Here is a 22,437-nt window from a genome sequence, read left to right on the forward strand (position 1 = left end):
TTGTTTGTTGAGGTGTGTGAGCTCTTCATAAAAATTGGATGTCACCCCTTATCAGATGTCATTTATGAATATATTCTCCCATACAGTCAGATGTCTTTTTGTTCCAGTGATGGTATCCTTTGCTGTACAGAAGGTCTTTAGTTTGATATAGGCCCACTTGTTCATTTTTGCTTTTGTTTCCCTTGCCTGGGGAGATATGTTCATGAAGAAGTTGCTCATGTTTATGTCCAAGAGACTTTTGCCTATATTTTTTTCTAAGAGTTTTATGGTTTCATGACTTACATTCAGGTCTTTGATCCATTTTGAGTTTACTTTTGTGTACAGGGTTAGATAATAATCCAGTTTCATTCTCGTACATGTAGCTGTCCAGTTTTGTGAACACCAGCTGTTGAAGAGGCTGTCATTTCCCCATTGTATATGTATGTCTCCTTTATCATATACTAATTAACCGTATATGCTTGGGTTAATATCTGGACTCTCTGTTCCACTGGTCTATGGGTCTGTTCTTGTGCCAGTACCAAATTGTCTTGATTACTATGGCTTTGTAGTAGAGCTTGAAGTCAGGGAGCATAATTCCCCCTGCTTTATTCTTCCTTCTCAGGATTGCTTTGGCTATTTGGAGTCTTTTGTGGTTCCATATGAATTTTAGAACTATTTGTTCTAGTTAATTGGAGAATATGATAGGTATTTTGATAGGGATTGCATTGTATCAGTAGATTGCTTTGGGCAGGATGGCCATTTTGACAAAATTAATTCTGCCTATCCAAGAGCATGGGATGAATTTCCATTTGTTAGTATCCTCTTTAATTCCTCGTAAGAGTGTCTTGAAGTTTTCAGGGTATAGGTCTTTCACTTCCTTGGTTAGGTTTATTCCCATGTATTTTATTATTTTTAATGCAATTGTGCATGGAGTTGTTTTCCTGATTTCTTTTTCTGCTAGTTCATCATTAGTGTATAGGAATGCACAGACTTCTGTGTATTAATTTTGTATCCCGCAACTTTGCTGAATTCAGATATTAGATCTAGTAATTTTGTAGTGGATTCTTTAGGGTTTTTTTATGTACGATATCATGTCATCTGCAAACAGGGACAGTTTAACTTCTTCCTTGCCAATCTGGATGCCTTTTATTTCTTTGTATTGTCTGATTGCCATGGCTAGGACCTCCAGAACTATGTTGAATAAAAGGGGGAGAGGGGCATCCTTCTCTTGTTCCCAGTCTTAAAGGAAAAGTTTTCAGCTTCTCGCTGTTAAGTATGATGTTGGCTGTGGGTTTATCATATATGGCCTTTATTATGTTGAGGTACTTGCTCTCTATACCCATTTTGTTGAGAGTTTTTATCATGAATGGATGTTGAATTTTGTCAAATGCTTTTTCAGCATCTAGGTAGATGATCATGTGTTTTTGTCTCTTTTTGTTGATGTTGATGGATTTTTGAATGTTGTACCATCCTTGCATCCCTGGGATGAATCCCACTTGATCATGATGGACAATCTGTTTGATGTATTTTTGAATTCAGTTTGTTAATATTTTGTTGAGTGTTTTTGCATCTATGTTCATCAGGGATATTGGTCTGTAATTTTCTTTTTTTGTGGTATCTTTTCCTGGTTTTGGTATTAGAGTGATGTTGGCCTCATAGATTGAGTTTGGGAGTATTCCCTCCTCTTCTATTTTTTGGAAAACTTTAAGGAGGATGGGTATTTGCTCTTCACTAAATGTTTGATAAAATTCAGTAGTGAAACCATCTGGTACCGGGGTTTTGTTCTCAGGTAGTTTTTTGAGTACCAGTTCAATTTCTTTGCTGGTAATTGGTCTGTTTAGATTTTCTGTTTCTTCCTTGGTCAGCCTTGGAAGGTTGTATTTTTGTAGAAAGTTGTCCATTGCTTCTAGGTTATCCAGTTTGTTTGCATATAATTTTTCATAGTATTCTCTCGTAGTTCTTTGTATTTCTGTGTTGTCCGTAGTGATTTTTCCTTCCTCATTTCTGATTCTGCTTATGTGTGTAGGCTCTTTTTTTCTTGATAAGTCTGGCTTGGGGTTTATCTATTTTGTTTAATGTCTTGAAGAACCAGATCCTGCTTTTATTGATTCTTTCTATTGTGGTGTTCTTCTCAATTTCATTTATTTCTGCTTGAGTCTTTATTATGTCCCTCCTTTTACTGACTTTGGGCCTCATTTGTTCTTCCTTTTCTAGTTTCCCTAATTGTGAGTTTAGACTGTTCATTTGGGATTGTTCTTCTTTTCTGAGGTAGGCCTATATTGCAATATGTTTCCCTCTTAGCGCGGCCTTTGCTGCGTCCCACAGCTTTTGTGTTGTTGAATTATCATTGTCGTTTGTCTCCATATATTGCTTGATCTCTGTTTTTATTTGGTCAGTGATCCATTGATTATTTAGGAGCATGTTATTAAGCCTCCATGTATTTGTGGGCTGTTTCATTCTCTTTGTGTAATTTATTTCTAGCTTCATACCTTTGTGATCTGAGAAGCTGGTTGGTACAATTTCAATCTTGTTGAATTTACTGATGTTATTTTTGTGGCCTAGTATATGATCTATTCTTGAAAATGTTCCATGTGCATTTGAGAAGAATGTGTATCCTGTTGCATTTGGATGGAGTGTTCTGTAGATGTCCATTAGGTCCGTCTGTTCTAATACGTTGTTCAGTGACTCTGTGTCTTTACTTATTTTTTGTCTGGTTGCTCTGTCCTTTGGAGTGAGTGATGTGTCAAAGTCTCCTAAAATGAATGCATTGCATTCTATTTCCCCCTTTAATTCTGTTAGTGTTTGTTTCAGTTATGTAGGTGATCCTGTGTTGGGTGCATAGATATTTGTAATAGTTATATCCTCTTGTTGGACTGACCCCTTAATCATTATGTAATGTCCTTCTTTGTCTCTTGTGACTTTCTTTGTTTTGAAGTCTATTTTGTCTGATACAAGTACTGCAACTCCTGCTTTTTTCTCCCTGTTGCTTGCATGAAATATCTTTTTCCATCCCTTTACTTTCAGTCTGTGTATATCTTTGTTTTCGAAGTGAGTCTCTTGTAGGCAGCATATAGATGTGTCTTGTTTTTTAATCCATTCATTGACTTCATCTATGTCTTTTGATTGGTGCATTCAGACCATTTACATTTATACTGATTATTGATAGGTATGTACTTACTGCCATTGCAGGCTTTAGATTCGTTGTTACCAAAGGTTCAAGGGTAATTCCCTTACTATCTAACAGTCTGATTTAACTCACTTTGTGTGCTATTACAAACATAACCTAAAGGTTCTTTTTTTTTTCCTCCCTTTTTTTCTTCCTGCATTCTTTGTATGTTATTAATCATGTTCTGTACTCTTTGTCTATCCCTTGGGTGACATCTGTTTAGCCTTAGGAATACGTCCATCTATAGGAGTCCCTCCAAAATGTACTGTAGAGGTGGTTTGTGGGTAGTAAATTCTCTCAATTTTTTCTTATCTGGAAATTGTTTAATCCCTCCTTCAAATTTAAATGATAACCTTGCTGGGTATAGTATTCTTGGTTCAAGGCCCTTCTGCTTCTTTGCATTAAATATATCATTCCATTCCCTTCTTGCCTATAAGGTTTCTGTTGAGAAATCTGATGATAACCTGGTAGTTTTTCCTTTGTATGTCATCTTTTTTCTCTCTCTAGCTGCTTTTAAAAGTCTGTCTTTATCCTTGATCTTTGCCATTTTAATTATTATATGTCTTGATGCTGTCTTTCTTGGGTCTCTTGTGTTGGGAGATCTGTGCACCTCTATGGCTGAGATACTATCTCCTTCCCCAGATTGGGGAAGTTTTCAGCAATTACCTCCTAAATGACACTTTCTATCCCTTTTTCTCTCTCTTTTTCTTCTGGTACCCCTATAATACGAATATTGTTCCATTTGGATTGGTCACAGTATTCTCTCAATATTCTTTCATTCTTAGAGATTCTTTTTTTTTCTCTGTGCCTCAGCTTCTTTGTCTTCTTGTCTAATTTTTATTCCATTTACTGCCTCTTCTACTACATCTGATCTGCTTTTAAATCCCTCCATTGTATGTTTCATTTCAGATATGGAATTTCTTAATGATTGAATCTCTGACTTAAATTCATTCCTGAGTTCTTGAATATTTTTCTGTACCTCCATAAGTATGTTTATCATTTTTATTTTGAATTCTCTTTCATGCAAATTGGTGAGTTCAGTTTCATTAGGCCCTTTTTCTGGGGTTTGTGAGATTTTGGTCTGAACCATGTTCTTTTGACGTTTCATATTTCTGTGTGGTGCCCACTAGTGCCCAGAAGCTCCAGTCTCTGGAGCTGCTCAGGCCCTAGAGTGAGGTTGGGGTTTGTAGGGGAGCAGAGCTGGTGCATGGGGGTGGGGGTGGAATGATCTGTTTCCTGATTCCCATCTGCGGTGCCTGTCTGGGGTGTCAGAGCCAGTGGGCCAAGCACACAAGTGTAAGCCTCTGTGGTTTATGTCTCTAGCTGTTGTAGGCGGGTCTCCCTCTGGCTGGCCTGATGCGAGCACAGTGACTATAGGTTTGTGAATTGGTGTTGGCAGGCCAGGAGGAAGGCGCAGCTAGCTGTGTATCACAGTGGGGGGCCTCAGAGTTGAGTGGGCAGCCAGGGGGATGGGGCACCTGAAGTTCTCAACCAGCTGGGCAGAGTGCGCCCAGGCAACCTTGTCTAGCTCTCCCCTTCCCTGCGCAGCAAGCTCCGTGCAAACCCCACCCCTTCAGCAGCCCTCTCGCTGCTAGGAAGCCTCTCAGACTGCCTGCCTTTCCCTTCTTCCAGAACAGCCGGGTGTGGATCCCCTCCTCCACAAATGGCCAGAATCTGTCTCTTAAGCCCTCCACCTGTGTGAGCTCCGCAACGTCCAGAGTACCACACAGTGTAGGTTTCTTCTCCCAAAGCAGACCTCCAGGCCTGGGTGTTAAGCAGTCCTAGGCTTCCACCCACTCCCTGCTCCATTTCTCTTCCTCCCATGGGTGAGCTGTGGTGAGGGAAGGGCTTGGGTCCCGCCTGATAAAGGCTTTCGTACATTACCCTCTTTTGTGATGTCTGCTCTGTTCCTGAGGTCTGTATGCAGTCTCGTTCACCCTTCTTTCTTGTTGCTGTTTTAGGGTTAGTTGTATCAATTAACTACATTTTCAAACTATTTGTGGTTTTGGGAGGAATTCTCCGCCTCACCTCTCATGCCGCCATCTTGAATCTCTTATTGAGGCTCATTTTGTGGCCTAGTATGTGATCTATTCTGGGGAATGTTTCCTGTGCACTTGAGGAAAATATGTGTCCTGCTTTTGGGGAAATGTTCTGTAGATGTCTGTTATGTCATTCTAATCTAATGTGTTGTTCAGTGCCTGTGTTTCCTTATTTGTTTGCTGTCTGGTTGATTTGTCCATTGATTTAAGTGGTGTTTTGAAGTTCCCTAATATGATTGAGTTGCAGTCAGTTTCCCCCTTTAGTTCTTAAGTATTTGTTTTACATATATAGGTTCTCCTATATTGGGTGCATAGATATTTATAATGGTTATATCCTCCTGTTGGACTGATCCCTTTATCATAATGTAATGTCCTTCTTTGTATTTTGTTCCTTTCTTTGTTTTGAAATCTATTTTTTCTGATACAAGTACTGCAACTCCTGCTTTTTTCTCCCTATTATTTGCATGTAGTATCTTTTTCCATCCCTTCACTTTTAGTCTGTGTATCATTTTAGGTCTGAAATGAGTTTCTTGTAGGCAGCAATATAGGTGGGTCTTGTTTCTTTATCTGTTCTGCCACCTTATGTCTTTTGTTTGGTGCATTCTGTCCATTTACATCTAAGATAGTTACTAGGATGTATGTACTGATTGCCATTTTATTAATTGTTTTCTGATTGTTTTATAGTTCTTCTCTGATACTCTTCTCTTGTTATTTTATGGTTTTCTTTGGTGTTGTGATTGGATTTCTTTTTTTTGTAATTTTTGTGTCTCTGTTATAAGCTGTAGGCTTGTGGTTACCATAAGGTTCATAGATAGTTTCCTAAATATGTAACAGTCTATATTTGGTCACTCTATTTCAAACACAGTCTAAAAGTGGCTTCTTTTTACTCTTCTTCCTCCATACTTCATGTATTAGATGTCATAATTTGAATTTTTTGTGTTTCCCTTGACTGATTTTGTGTATAGTTGATTTTACTACTTAAAAAAAATTAAAGTATCATTGCTGTACCATCTTATGTTGGTTTCAAAACACAACAGTGATTCAGCAGTTAACCCATATTATCAAGTCCTCACTCCCTCCTTTACTATTCTTTATCTTTAGACTTGTTTAGTAAATAATTGGCCTACTACCTTTATTGTGGGTTTATTTTCAGTGATGAAAAATATTTTAGGCTTAACATTTCCATCTACAGAAATCCCTTTAACATATCCTGTAAGGCCAGGTTAGTTGTGATGAATTCTTTTAACTTTTGTTTATCTGGGAAACTTTTAATCTCTTCTTCAGTTCTGAGTGATAACTTTGCTGGGTAGAGGATTCTTGGGTAAAGGTCCTTCTGTTTCAATACATTAAATATTCATGACAATCCATTCTGGCCTGTAAAGTTTCTGCTGAGAAGTCTGCTGATAGCCTTATGGGGTTGCCCTAATAAGTAATTATTTGCCTCTAGCTGCTTTTAGTACCCCCACTTTATCCTTAATCTTTGTCATTTTAATTATTATATCTCTTGTGTTATCTTCCTGGGGTTCCTTTTGTTAGGGGCTCTCTGACCTTCCACGACCTGGGTGACTATTTCCTTCCCCAGATTGGGGAAGTTTTCAGCAATTATTTCTTCAAAGAGAATTTCTACTCCTTTGTCTCCCTCTTTTCCTTCTGGTAAACCTATTATGTGAATATTGTTTTCATTTGGAGTTGTCACACAGCTCTCTTGGCATCTTCTTGTTTCTAGAAATTATTTTTTCTCTGTTTTCCTTAGCTTCATTGTTTTCCTATTCCCTAATTACCATTTTATTGATTGTCTTCTCTACTTGGAGCAATATATTATTCATTTCCTCTATCATATTTGTCATTGCAGTTACTGTATTCTTCAGCTCTGAGTGGCATTTTCAAACTTTCTCTTTGTTGAAATCCTCCCTGAGGTCATCACTACTTTCCTGCAGATCAGTGAGCATATTTATGACTATTATTTTGATTATCAAGAAGATTGGTGATCTCTGTTTCATTTAGCCATCTTTCTGGTGTCTTCCTGTTGCTTTGTTTGGACCTATTCCTCTGCCTCCCCATTTTGTCTGTGTTTCTGTTTCTTCCTTTGTATTAGGTCTGCTGTGCCTATTGATGTAGAGAGTGATGACTTTATGAAGAAAGCATCCTTTGGTGCCCAGAAACTCAAGACTCTTTGCTCATCTGTGTCTGGTTCTCCTTTGCCATGGAGCCACAGTTGCTGTTGGTGGGCTGTGTGTGGGGCCATCTTTCTGTCTGTCTGCCTGCAGTGGTTGGTCTCCATTAGCATAGGCCCGTTGTGGTCTATGCATGGTGCTTCTGCTGGGATTGTTGTGGGCAGGCCACCCTCTGCCTTCCCTGCAGCATGGTGGTGCTGCTGGGCTGACAGGGTGGGCTGGGCAGATGCACAGAGGGGTGCGGCATGGGGTTGGGCCGACAGCAAGGTGTATAAGGAGTGTTTGGAGTGTTTCACACAGGTGCCCCCCCTGGTTGGCCTGAGAGAGGGCTGGGAAAGCCTCCCTCTCCCTGCCAGGCAGCAAAGTGTGACTGTTGCTGGGCCTAGTGGGCCAGGCAAGTAGGCAGGTGGGTCGGCAGAGAAGTGTATCAGGAAACTGCCATTGAGGAGGATGGAGTACATGGGGCTGGGTGCTGTGCATGCTGAACTGTTGGGCTGAGGGACAGCTGGGGAAGGGTTGTCCACTTGCCCTTTCTCTTGTAGAGAGAGCTCCATCCAACTCCCACCCTCTGGCACCCTTCGTCCTGCTGGTAAGTCAGACTGCTGCCTCTGTGTTGGGTCTCAGTGGGACTGACGGAGCATGCCTGTCTTCCACAAGCAGCAGCAATCTCACTCTCCCAGAGTGCTCCAACTCTCCCTGGTGTCCAGCCCTGCTTGTTGTCAAAACCCAGTGCAGAATGGACTCGTGTTCCCAGAGCAGATCTCAGGGCCAGGTGTGCAGAGTTTCTGAGTGCTTATCCTCTCCCTTCTCATGTCCTCTCCCTCCAGCTTGTGGGCTGTGATGGGGAAAGGCTTGGGTCCTGCTCGGTGGCCCCTCTGCCACTTACCCCTTCTCTGTGAGGTCTTCCCTCCTCCAGGTGGAGGTGGTCTGTTCTGTAGCCTCCAGGTCCTTTTCAGGGCTGGTTGTTTGTGCTGTAGTTGCTTCTTTGATGTGTACTGGGGAGGAGGCTGCTGCCTTGCCCTCTTACTCTACCATCTTTTTTGCTGGAACTAAAATTTTCTCAATTATTGGTTTTCAGCAATTTGATTTTCATATGCTTTGGTGTGGTTTTCCTTATGCTTCTTTTGTTTGGGGTCTTTTGAGATGTTAGGTTTGTGAGTTTATGATTTTCATTTAATTTGTAAAATAAAATTATTTCTTCAGTGCTTTCCAGTATTTCTTCAAGTGCTTTCCCCCCACCTCCTCCTTCGCCTTCCTTTCCTTCTGGGGCTCTGTGTGTTAGTTCTTTAGATAGTATTCCACTGAAGCTCTGCTTATTTTTTCTCCAACCTGTTTTTTTCCCCTCTGTTGTTCATTTGATAGTTTCTATTGCTTTGTCTTTATATTTATTAGTTTTTTTCTCCTGCCATGTCTAATCTGCAGTTAATCATATCCAGTGTGTTTTTCAATTTCATTTTATTTCAAATTTTCTATTTTTCATATAGTAGTTCTGCCTGGATAGTTTTCATATCTTTTATTTCACTTCTCATTATCTTCATGTTTCCCTTTATATCTTTTAGAAGATTGTAAAAAAATTTGTAACATTAAATTTAAAGTCCTCTTGTGCTAATTCCATTATCTTTATCATTACTAATAGAGGGTTGATTTGTATTTATTGACTTTCATTCTGATTTGGGTCTCTATTTTCTGTTTCTTTGCATGCTTTTATTGGATTTTAGATGCTGGATTTTATGTTGAATGCTTAATTTTAAAGTATTCCTTTAAAGCATTTTGGACTTTATTCTGGCATTTAGTTATTGTGTGTCATTTTGGTTATTTTGAGGCTTCCTATTATGTTTTCTTATGATGAGTTCATTTTTTTTTGCTCTCGTGCTAATTTAACCCTTTTACTAAAATGTAACTATTTTGAGGACTGTACCCCAATTTTCTCATATTATAAGATCCCTCTACTCTGGCTGGTAGGAATATGAACTGTTGCAAACTCTATTGTGAGCCTGAACTGTTGTTGTTCACTCTTCTGCTTTTGGATGGTTTCCCTGGCCTTTTGGAAACTGAATTTACTCATGTACAAATCATTACTCAGGTATATTCTTAAGGATGTTTCTACTGATCTCCAGAGCCCTGTCTCAATTCAAACTTGATGTTTTCTCATTCTGAGGACTTTTTTTAATTGTGGTAAGAAGCACATAAAATTTATGCTTTAACCATTCTTAGTGTACAGTTCAGTAGTATTAACTATATTCAGATTGTTGTGCAACAGATCTCTAGTAGAACTTTTTCATCTTGCATGTCTGGAGCTCTGTATCCATTGAACACAGCATCCAATTTCCCTCTCCCCTAAGCCTCTGACAACCACCATTCTATTTTGTTTCCATGAATTTAACTAATGTAGGTGACTCATATAAGTGGACTCACATGGTATTTGCCCTTGAGTGATTAGCTTACTTCATTCAGCATGATGTCCACAGAGTTTATCCATGTTGTAGCATGTGACGGGATTTCCTACTTTTTTGAGTAATCCTTTGTATGTGTATACCTGTACTGTTTCCACAGTGCCTGAAATGTTTAACATTCCACCAACAGTGTACCAAAGTTCCAATTCTCTGCATCCTTGCCAAAAATGTTATTTTATGTGGTTTGTTTGTTTGTTTTTTTCTGATAGTGGCCATCTTAATGGGTGTGAGGTGATAGGTCATTGTGGTTTTGATCTATATTTCCCTGATGATTAATGATGTTGAACATCTTTTCATATGGTTGTTAGTCATATATTTATCTTCTTTGGAGAAGTGTGTGTTTAGATACTTTCTGCATTTTTTAATGTTAGTTTTTAAGTTTGCTTTTGATTGAGTTATAGGAGTTCCTTATATATTTTAGATATTAACCCTTTACCAGACATGATTCGCAATTATTTTCTCCCATTCTGTAGGTTGTTTTTTCACTTGGTTAATTTTTTTTGAAATTTTTAAGTTTGATGTAGTCCCATTTTTCTATTTTTACATTTGTTGCCTGTGCTTTTGATGTCATACCTAAGAAATAAGTGCTAAATCCAATGTTATGAAGCTTTTCCCCTAAGTCTTCTTTTGGGAGTCTCACAGTTCTTGTTTCTACATTTATGTTTTAATCCATTTTGAGTTAAGTTTTGTATATTGTATATGGTAGGGGTCCAACTTCATTCTTTTACGTGCGGCTATCCAGTTTTCTCAGCACTGTTGAAAAGACAGTTTTTTCCCTATTCAAGGGGAGGAGAATTAAGTTCCACATTCAGAAGGAAGGATTATCAAAGAATTAGTGGCCATTTGTTAAAATCACCCCAGTAATTCATTATTATATTATGGGGGAAAGATATTTTGAGTCTGTTCAAATATCCTCTTTGTTTTTAAAGTTTCTCTACCTGATTTTGTCATTCCTTAGTGGATTTTGATTACAGCAATTATTAGTATGATATTCTAATGTTGATTTTCTAGTTCCCCTACTACTTTTACATTTGTTATTTGGAATTGTTCTATAAGAAAGGTTTGTCTTTTCACCCAGTTTAATTATTTATTCAGTCATTTATGTAGTTCTGTTTGAACTCACTGAAATTAGTGTTTTTCTTGGGTTATAATCCAGTGTTATCAATATTTATTTTGTTGCTCAAATTCTTTTGACTTTGGCTATTGGAAGCCACTTTTTTTTAATGTTTTCATTATGGAAATAATATTTGTATATGGTTATTCTTGTATAAGAGAGATTCCTATAATTATGAATCTTTCTTATCTTCTACTTTCAAGCTTTAATAATAACCTTAAGGATCTATGTGTGTGTGTTTGTAAAATCCTCGCTGTACAAAAAGCCTTATGAGCTTTACTACTCTAGGCTTAGACCACATTCTTTACATTTTGCAAGGCATTTGTTTAATAGATTTGAATCGATCAGAATGTCTTAACTTGCCGTTGAAACCTATAGTAATAATCCTTAAAAATTTTCTTTTTCCTTCTTTCTTATTTCTTTTCTCTTTTTCTGTACTTACAAAGCTATTGGAAGGTACACATGGCTTGGACTTTATGAAATTTAAAATCTTTGACCAAGATAAGACAATTTGTGAAGATAAGGATTTGTCTTCCAAGTTCAGTTTGACTGTATGTAAGAATTTTTTTAGCCTAACAGATAGTGGGACTTTCTTTTGCTGTATTTTTATTGCATAATATGTTTTAAGGGATAAGCTTTTTTTATTTTATTATAAAACATTTTTCTCCAGGAAGGCAGTTAAAAGTGTTATATTTGGTAGTAGCCATAAATTCTAAAGTAACTCCATAAACTCCCTATGGCCTTTTAATATTTCAGTTACCATGACTGTGGTAATAGCAGTGAGCAGTTTTTAACTACAATAAAAAATACAACTGTGCTTTTTTATGTGTCCCAAAAAGGCACAAATGTTCTGTGTTTAGATTAATATTTAAATCTTTAAGTACTTTTTTGTATATTATTTTGTAATATTTTCATTGTGGGTTACAATATTTTAGTTACATTTTAGACGAATAAGGACTCATGGGCTGTTTTGGCAATCTTACTTTTATTTTTTTATGAGGAGTGGAATAAGGTATGAAGAGTGGGCCAATATATGTCACTATTTACTTCTATATACTTGAGTAATTTTCTTCTTGAGAGAGAAGTATCTTGAAGGGAAAATTGGTTATGTTCTTGAGGTCCTCCAAGTCGCCTCCAAATGCTTTGGTGGGTTTTCTGTCCTCCAGCATAAGCTTTCCATGATCGTTAACCCTGGGTTCTTGGCTTCCTTCCTGGATTCTTGGCCTCCTTCCTGGACTTCCTCTGCCCAGAATGGGCAAATACTCCAAAGGGTAAAAGTGACTATAGAGGTCAGATCACTTCTTTGAGATTTTTTTCCATTTCCATATTCCTAGGCTCTGTTTTTTGCATTTGTATGGCTTTTCTAACTCTGAGTGAGAGTTCTAGTCTGCTGTTAGCTTTCACATCTCACTTGGAAGCAGAATTTGCTCCCATCTCCAACTGTCTTGTTAAATAAACCTGTTTTTTGTCTTACAGATTTTTCCAAAATCTGGATTTTGTTGACTGCATTAGTGATGTCATTTAATATATTCTTCTCTGCTCTGAATTTACTCTAAGTGGTAGCAGTATCTAAAGGTTTGATCAGATTAATATCAGATAATTTTTTATCAGACAAATTTTATATCAAGAATACTTGAAAGATGGTATATATGCTTCTGTTAGGAAATACCATTTTTCCCCCTCTTTTGCAGTATTAACTACCAGTGGTGATCATTACCCAAATCCACTAATTCCTTGCAAAATGGCAGTATTCTGAGTTTTTTATCCTTTACTCATTTATTGAGTGGAATATGTCTGTAAAATAATCTTTTTTTTATTGGAATAAAGTTGATACATAATATTGGTTTCAGATGTATAGCATACTGACTTGATAATTATATACATTACTAGATGCTTGCCCACAATAAGTGTATTATCCCATTGTCGTACCAAGATTTCACAGTGTTCTCTATATTGTACTTCCAGAATAATCTTCTCTTAATCAGTGCTTTGTTACTGTAAAAGTACAGTTCATATAGGAAAGACACAGTAAGTGCTTTACTTTACAATCTTCAAAAGAGTCAATCACCTGGAGTCCTTAAAAGGTGTTCAGAGAGGGCTTTTTTGCTTTTGTTTTGTTGAAGATTATTAACAACTCATAGATATGAATTTATTTGATTTGTTGAAATCCATTGCAGCTATTCTTTCTGATGCTCAGAGTGACCCATCTTTGGAAAGTAGCCTCTTTCGAGTTGGCTCCAGAGTGCTTTTGATAATATTTTATGGCCTTTAATAGCTTCTTATTTTCCCTTGGAAAAATTGTTTGAGACTCATCTTGTATATTTCTGGTCCCAGATTTGGAGCTAAACATTTCTCCAAGAAGTCCTGGTTATTTTTAATGAACATGATACTTAAAAATTACAGTTCACTTTAAAAATTATCTGCCTTATTATATGTGTTAATTTAAAAAATTGCATTAAGCTTCAGATTTTTTCTGTAAGTAGATGGACTATAGCTTTATAAATATATCAGGTTATTTTAAGTTAAATACTGTGACATTTATCTTAATGGGATTGAAATTAAAAGCTAGTTTTGTAGAAACTAGTGATTTCCTCTTAATTACCTTTACCAGAGTTCTGGGACTGTTACCAGGGCCTAGAAATTGCCACTATAAATTTTACAATAATCAATATTATTCAGTGGGTTGTTAATAGAGTTTGAATTTATTCCAGTGGTTCCAAAACCTGACTTTACCTTTCCATCACCTGAGATGTTTTAAAAATACTGGGGCATACATGAGGCCTGGAAAGAGGCCTGGTAATGCATGCCTTTACCTGATTCTATTATAAGTAGGCATTGGAAAGCTAATTTGGTCAATATTGTTCTCAGTAACCAGTAATGATTTACGTGGTTGTTTTAGCAAACATTTTCTATTTTATTCTAAAATGTTTAGTTTGCATATGATAAAAGAGCAGTATTTAAAGACCTGTAGGAAGGTACAAGTTAAACATCTTGTCAAAATGCACTCCTTAACAGTAATATTTAAGATAAGCTTGATTGGTTACCTTTTGTTCATTACTCAGTACTCTCTTATCAGGTTCTCAGAGTTTAAACAAAAAAAAGTTGTTTGATTTAAAAGTTCAATCAGATGAGCTCACTGTAACAACTATAAATTTCTCTTGAAGAATACAGGCCTAGATCTCATTTTAGTTGACATGAAAAAATGTCTGAGAAAGAGAGAATAATAGTCATTTGTAATACCACCATCTAACCCAATTACTGTATTTTTTGAATATTCTTTTGTTACAAAAACATTTTACATAATCACATCAGGCTAGAGTTAGCAAGCACCAGTTTCACAATTCCCAAGTAATCCTTGTCTACTTCCTCAGTTCCTCCAGTTTAAAAAGATATTACATAACAATTTTCATTTTAAATCCTCATGTATGATACAGTCCTATTTCTGGAGCAAGGAAAATTCACTGCAGTGAATTCTCTACTCTATATTAGTGATGGAATTGAAAAGTAGTGCAAAACAGATCAACAAACCTTTAAAATTTCCATTTTGTTTTGGATTTTACTCTATAATTTTTGACACTGTTACTGTATTTTTAAAAATGTGGCTTGTGGTAATATGAGTTGGCATTGTCTGAACATGTAATACCTAACAAGAATCAGATAATTAGAATATTAGTAACTCATTTATTCATTATTAATAGGTTTATTCTTGATTTGTTATACCCTGAAAAAAGATCACATTTTGACTTTTCATAATTCACAATTCTAGATTACCAGTAATCCTTATGTACTCAAAATTAGAAGGGAATCTGAGCTCTATCCTCACATTACCTACTAGACAGTTAGCATCTATTTCCCTATTCAGAATGCTTGGGAAGTGATTGACCTATCTAGATACACACATTTATGCTAGAGAGGATTTTATTAGATAAAGGTGAAGTGATACTGGTACTACCAGCTACTTTAGGAATAAAATAAATTTTATGGTATGATGGGAGACTACCTATCATTTGTAACAAATATTCTTCAAGTTCCAAACAGACTGAGAAAGGAACATCAAAATTATAAACCATAAGATGCATTGTTGTAAATTTTATTCATTTTTGTTAGTAAAAATGTATTCCCCCTACCCCCTTTCCCAGATTGTTTTTATAATTCTCATGGATCTTACTGGAGCATTGAAATTAGAGCGAGATAAATTTTTCTTAATATTAGCCTAATAATTGATTGAAATTGTTTTTATTTGTTTTAGGAAGTCTACCTTCTTCAATGTATTAACCAGTAGTCAGGCCTCTGCAGAAAACTTCCCATTCTGCACTATTGATCCTAATGAGAGCAGAGTACCTGTGCCAGATGAAAGATTTGACTTCCTTTGCCAGTACCACAAACCAGCAAGGTAAGAAAACCATCATGCCATTGTTAACGTGGTGGCCCTGAATAGGCTGAGTAAATTTACGTTAAGAGATATATGCATGTAAAATCACGTAGAAGAGTTGGTCTTCCCCATTAATGTAGCATTAATGTTTTGGGTGATTATAAAAATAATGTAGAGCATACAAAGGGTCAGGAAGGATACATGTGCCTGTTACCACTGCAGTTGTTTTTTTCTGGTGAGTATGAAGTAGAGAGAATAATTAGTCTACATTATATGGTCCCATTCATGTAAAATTACATGTGCATATGTGTATTCATAGGAAAATGTATATATATGAAATGAAAAAGAAAAACTAATTGATGGTTATGTCTGGGAAATAGAATTTTTAGGTGATTTTTATCTTATTTCTTATATTCCTCTATATTCTTTGAAGTGTTTATGACAAACATGTAGTATATCTTTAACTAGAAAAGAATAAAATAGTACAGATTCATTGTGGGAAGTTCAGACAATATGGGAATGTATAAAGAGAGGAGAAAAGTCACGCATACTTCTTCTTTGATATAATAGATGTAAATACTTGGGAGATATATCCTTCCATACTATTCTCTGATTGTGTGCACATATACTTACAGAAATAGGGTACCTTTTTTTACTTGGGGCGTTTGAAAAATACAGATTTAAATAATAATTTATAATATAATAATGTTTAATATTGCATTATATGAGTGTACACAATTTGTTTGCAATTTAGTGTGCTTTTAGTTTTTCACTGTTTTGAATATGCTTATAAATCCTAGATTTCTGGCCCTAGTCCTGAACTCTGTAGAACTTTAGATATATATCTAATTTTTTTCTTGACATTGACACTTGGATGACTAAATAAGTGCCTCAAACTTCACATGTCCAAAATGGGCCTCTTGATTTCACCCTGTCTTGTGCCAAATTTGCTCTTCCTCAAGATTTTAATGATTCAGTAAACAGCATTGTTGTTTTCCCAGTTGGTCAGGTGAAAGGCCAAGATTTACTCCTCTCTTCCCTCAGTCCCACATCCAACCTATCAGCAATTCCTCTAAGTTCTGACTACAAACTGCATACTGAATTAATTCACTTTTCCCATATTTTTCCACTAGTTTTGAGCATCCACTGATTTATTTTGATGATTTATTACAGTGATGATTGTCAGTTGGTGATTTTGTAATTCCATCATTTGTTCTTTGTTTATTAGTTGGCATTCTACTGTAAGGAAGAGCTTCCTTATCTTCACTTATTCAAATCGGTGTTACTCAACTGGTTATAATGTCAGAGTCACTGGATATAGCTCCAATCATATCCCCTGAATTGGTTCCTCAAGCTGACTTCTGTGTTCTTTTAAAAAACTTTAAGTTTAAATGATTTTAAATTTACATAAAAGGGGTAAAATTACACATGGAATGCTTGTAAACCCTTCACCCAAATTTCTCTCAACCTCTGAGAATAAGTAGCAGACATGATGTCACATTGCTCTTGTTTGTGTTTACTGAATGTAGACATTCTCCTACAGCACTGCAGTAAACTGTCAAAGTCAGAACATTAACACTGACCCAGTATTACTGTCTAATTCACAGATTTGATTAGACTTCTCAGTTGTCCCAATAATGTGCTTATTTCTCAAACCCTTTATATGTAGCTAGTCTCTTGACCTCCAGGTTTGTCACCCAGTTTGGAGTCTGGCTTGGGCCCTGGCTGCTGCTGGATTTCTCTCCTGCCCCAGGGCCTTCCTTATACAGGCTCCTGCTGCTGTACCTTCTCTCCTCACTCTGACTCTCACCTTGTGTGGGTCTTTGCCACTGCTGGACTGTGTGGTCATGTAACATTGCTGAAAATTTCCAGAGACCTGAAGAGAACAATATCAATAATTAAAGTGCTTGGGCTTAAAATTTGTGGAAATTTCAGGCAATGCAGAAATTAATATTTCAAAATTTTCCTTGCTTTTCCTTATTGGTGAACATTGATTAAATGCTTTCGTGGAAATAAAAAGATAGAGTTGGAAACCATTTTCATTTTCTCCTTAGCTTAATTTTGGCCTCTTTGTGGGCAAGCAAATAAGAATTGACAATAATTCATACTATTTCTTTTTGCTACCCCAAACTTCTCTGTTATTATTGCAACTTTTGATTTTTTATTTTTTTTGGTGAAAGAAAAATCCCACTCATCATTTCAGTCTGTTTCTACTGAAGAAAAACTTATAAATGTTTTTGGTATTCTCTATTCATTATACTACAGTGATTAAAAAGATTTTTAATCTTATTATTTTAATTTCAGGGAAATTTCATATTGTCTAAAAACATTTTGCTCAAGTAGTCATAAGATAATTGGTACAGTACATAAAAAATCTTTGAATTAAGTTCAAATTTTTACTTTTTGAGATATGTATTAGTAATTTAAACCTTTATCCTAGCCTTAAATCAAGAATCAGAATTAAACTCATTTTCATGCTCATGTAGTTGTAGATTAATGATACCAAAAAAAAAAATTAAAAAAATGATGTAGTTGAGAGTTGCTCATGTAATTAATTGTAGATTAATGGTACCAAATAAAAGAAAAGAAACTAATTTTCATTAGAAAATGGAATCTCAGAGCTATAGGTTATTGTGCCTAGTTTCCTGTTAAAAAGAAACTGAGGCCCAGAAAAGGTGAAATGATTTGTCTGAGGTCACACAGACAGTTAGTGTCAACCATGAATAGAACCAGGGCCTCTCATGTCAAATTCAGTGTGCCTTTCCACTCATATCCATGCAGTTGTACTTAATATTTATTATATGGTAGTTTTAATTTTTAGAAATACTATCATTTAGATCTAGTTTTGTTGCACTTAACAACTGACTTAAAAAAATGATTAATTGAGTTTGTAACAGGTAGCATGGCATTTTTAGTGCAGGTTTCCATAACTCGGTTGTGCCATCAAAGGACCTGTCTTCTTTTACCTCTCCATTTCATTTTATTATCTTGATCCTAAGATTGCCTTCTGTTGTGGTCACAGGATGTCTCTCAAATCTTGGGACTGTATACTTGTCCATGTTCAGAGTGAAGGCAGAGGGGTTTGCTTCTAGAAGCTCTCTAAGAAGATTGAGTTTCTATTTAAGAATCTCTAACCCTCTCCAGCAAACATCTTAAATTTTTTTAGGCAAATGGGGCAAGGTGTAGGCCTGAGGAGCATTAATTGTGCCTATGGGATGAGATTACACAGCTTGATATAGGCCTAAGGTACATGCCCCCCTTCTGGAGTAAGGGGTAGAGCCAGCTTCCCTAAACGCTTGGCTATGTTGGGAAGGTATGGCTAGCCAAATAAAAATCAATATAGTTACCAAGAGACTTGGCAGAGGATGCTGGGGAGGCCACCACAATATCCAACAAAAAACCTGACCACATTTTGTTTTTTGTGGGGCTGGTAACAGTTTTCAAGTAATTTCTGTTTGTATAAAACATTTTTGTGGAAGTTTCTTTAAAAGGAATCATTTTCCATGCAGACAATAGGGAGTTATTATGTGGAACTTTTATGTTGTATTTTATCATGTAGTGAAATTGACGTTCTGAAAAATGAATACTCTTGAAAAGTGACAAAGGATACATACTAGAAAGTAGCTTTATTTACTCATATACGTTAATCTCCATTTCTTCATGGCCAAATGGTTTTCCTAACTTGGTTTCTCACTTGAATTAACTGTGCTGTTACTTTGAGCAAAGCATAGATTATTTTCATACATTCATGCATACATACAATTTTGTTAACAACTAGATTATTTCTACGCTAATAACTGGATTACATCATTGCATGGATTTTTTTGTCTATTTAACCTATATGGTGATTAAATGTAAATCCAGGTATCCTGTATTTGAATCTTTGTCACTACTAGCTGAGTGATTGTGTATGCAGTATATTTTTTAACTCCTCTAAGGCTTATTTTTTTCATCTGTGAAGTGGGTTCACTAAATAGGAACTGCCTTATGGAGTTGTTTTGAACTTTGAAATGATAATAAATGTAAAGCACTTAGTCCAGTGCCTGGTACTGAGTATGTTGGCCTATTCTGTGTGAAAATATCTCGCCTCAGATCAGTGTACTCTTCTTTTTTAAATAAACAGATATTTATTTTCTCAGTTATGGCATCCTGTAGTCTGAGACCAGAGTGCCAGTGTGGTTGGGTTCTGATGTGCACTCTCTCCCCTGCTTGTAGACAACGGCCTTTTCCCTGTGCCTACCCATAAGGTGGGGGTGGGGGTGGTTCTCCTCTCTCTTCCTCTTCTTCTTCTTTAAGTATCATTGGTATACAATCTTAAGTTGGTTTCAAATATATAACACGGTGGTTCAATAGTTACCCATATTACTAATCCTTACCCCCTCTAATGCAGTCACTATCTATCAATATAGTAAGATGTTACAGAATCATTAACTATATTCCCCATGCTGTACTACCGTCCTTGTGACCAACTTATATGTGATTGTGAATTATTGTGCCCCTTTATCGCCTCCTCCCTTCTCCCCCACTCAGAACCCTCCCCCTTGGTAACCACTAGTCCGTTCTTGGTGTATATGAGTCTATGTATCGGTATACTCTTTAAAATGTTTTCTGCTCCTTTTGTGTGTGGGCATGTACATTTGCCAACAGAACAGTGTAGTCAAATTAATGATAAGAGTTTTAATCTTAGGCACAATAAAAACATTTATTCTTTATGGGTTTTTTTTCCTTCATTTTCTTACGTAAGAAAGCCTTAATATAGTAAAAGATTGTTTCTTAAATTTTTTTGGTATTAATTTTTGAAATCATCGATAGTCTTGTAAAGATCATTCTAGGTAGAAAATAATTCATGTAAAATGTTTGGGGAATCTATTTGGTTAGTGAACAGATTATTAGCACTATTTGTAATCAAACCATCTTTTGTTTTTCAGCAAAATTCCTGCCTTTTTAAATGTAGTGGATATTGCTGGCCTTGTGAAAGGAGCTCATAATGGACAAGGCCTGGGAAATGCCTTTTTATCTCATATTAGTGCCTGTGATGGAATCTTTCATTTAACACGTAAGTACAGTTTATTTACTTGATTGATTTAATCATGATCACTCTTTTCTTTCCATTACTGGTGAAATAAAATTGGAAATGACTGATTTGCTATGCTTTACAAGGTAAATCATGGATTTGTTTGTTAATTGTGACTTCAGTGTTGTTTGGCATCATCTCCATATAAGAAAGCTTACTCCATAGCAAGTGTGTACTCTGCTGTTTGAATTTTATCCCCTGTATTGAGAAGTGTTTCTATATGGAAGTAATTCTGTTGATTATTAAAGAACTTTTGAAATTTTCTTAGCTTGTAGAACTTTTCTGCATTCTTGCTTTTCCATACATTGAGAAGGCAGAATTGATGAAGGAGGGGATTCCATTATTTCAGAGGAGAGAAGGGTATCCAGCTTATTTATTAGAAATGAGAGGATTAAGGAGAAACTATAGCTGGACTAGTCCTGAATGGAGAGGGGATATAAAGCAAAGAGAGAGAACAGGTAGAGCTGTGGGTTGGTTTGTGTTCTTTTGACTACAAAAGTGAGCCAAGTAATTCTGTGACAGAATAGAAAGGTTTAGGTTAAGGCTTAGCTCAAAACTACACTTATGGTAATAGTATAATAATGAGAAAATTAATGCAAGCGCAGGGACCACAAGTCAGAGGTGGGGGCCAGCTGTGCTCTGGTGTAGTGCTTTTGATAGTTTCAACTAGCTGACTTTAGCAATTGAAAATGAGCATTGTAAGAAAATTTTATAGCAATTTGGCTAACTTTTTTAAAATCATTTGAATCTAATTAAGAAATTGTGCTTGTGTTTTTGTATGTCTTTTTTGAAAACAATTTATTTGCCTAGTAATTCATTTTTATTATATTTTACAAAAGCCCACCATAGGTAGTTTGAGAAGCACTGATCTGGGTAGCTTCCCTGGGGTGAAGGTATGGAAACACCTTCTGGAAGGATTGAAGTGCAGGCAAAGAATAAGGTTACTGGTGGGGCGGTGGGGGCGGGAGAGATGAGGAATTCAGTTATGTAATGTTACTCAGAGCCTGTCTGTTGGCTGTTTGCTTTTTCACTGGTTCTGGTGATTGATGTGAGGATTTCAAAGAGAGGGTAGAATCAAGTGTGACTCTGGGATTCCGGACTGGGCCAGTTGAATGAATCTTGATGCCATTCACTGAGATGTTAAATACAGAAGGAGCAGCAAGTCTTGGAAGAGAGTTGAGAGTTCAGTGTGAGACAGTTTTTGAATGTGTTTACCTGGGACATTCAGATCGATGTCTTTAAGGAAGTAGGATTGATAGAGCAGGTGTGACAGGAGGTTGGGAGCAAGAGAACTGAAGGTTTGGGTGTGAGAGCAATTGAGCTAAAATGCTCAGCATAGGGTAGGAGTGAAAATAAGAGAGGGCTAGAAAATGAAAAGCTCATGGATCTGATTTCCTGATGAAGTTCAAGAACAGATATGCTGGGTACAAAGGGATGTATGGCTAAAGAGGGATATTTGACTTAAAATTTTCAGAGCTGGGGCAGCCATTAATAAGTGTAATGATTCTTCTGTTTGTCCTTCATAAGTAATGGCATATATTAGTTTGTCGGGCTATTTTTTTAGAGCAGGGGTTGGAAAACTGTTTCTTTAATGGGCCAAATAGTAAATGTTTTGCTCTGTGGAATGTTCTTGTGTATGTGTGTGTTGTGTTTGTAAAATTTAAAAAATGAAAAAATCGTTCTTAGTTCTGGGGTCATACAAAAATAGAGCACAAATCTTAGTTTGTTGATCCCTCTTCTAGAGTTTTTTCATGTAGCACAGGCACAGGGGGATATATTAATTAGATGTGTCATCTGTGTTGAAAATATTTTTATCACTCTTTTCCTTTGATTTCTTCTGTTACTTTTGCATTTGGGAAGTTCTTATCCTCCTCATGATCAGGTAAATATTCACAATTGTTTTCTTCTAGTTTATTTTCCCTTATTTTTATAGAGCTATAAAATATATATAGTAAAGTGCATGAAACATACAGATCTGAAGTGTACAGCAGGATGCATTTGTACATGCACTTGTACTGTGTTGCCCACAGGGCAGAGCTGGTCATGGGGCCTTTCCTTCACCCTTC

At 36.4% G+C, this 22,437-nt stretch overlaps 1 protein-coding gene across 4 annotated transcripts in view; it reads left to right on the forward strand.

Annotated features, from left to right (window-relative positions):
* The window catches only part of OLA1 (Obg like ATPase 1), a 226,945-nt gene that overhangs the window by 14,104 nt on the left and 190,404 nt on the right, over nucleotides 1-22,437 (forward strand). For all 4 annotated transcript variants that reach the window (XM_037020648.2, XM_037020649.2, XM_037020647.2 and 1 more), the window contains exons 3-4: nucleotides 15,175-15,318; nucleotides 20,226-20,353. In XM_037020648.2, the coding sequence (XP_036876543.1) occupies nucleotides 15,175-15,318; nucleotides 20,226-20,353 (272 nt within the window). The remainder of the gene's footprint in view (nucleotides 1-15,174; nucleotides 15,319-20,225; nucleotides 20,354-22,437) is intronic.

The sequence above is a fragment of the Manis javanica genome, chromosome 12 (assembly GCF_040802235.1).
Source record: "Manis javanica isolate MJ-LG chromosome 12, MJ_LKY, whole genome shotgun sequence".
In the NCBI taxonomy this organism is placed as follows: Eukaryota; Metazoa; Chordata; class Mammalia; order Pholidota; family Manidae; genus Manis; species Manis javanica.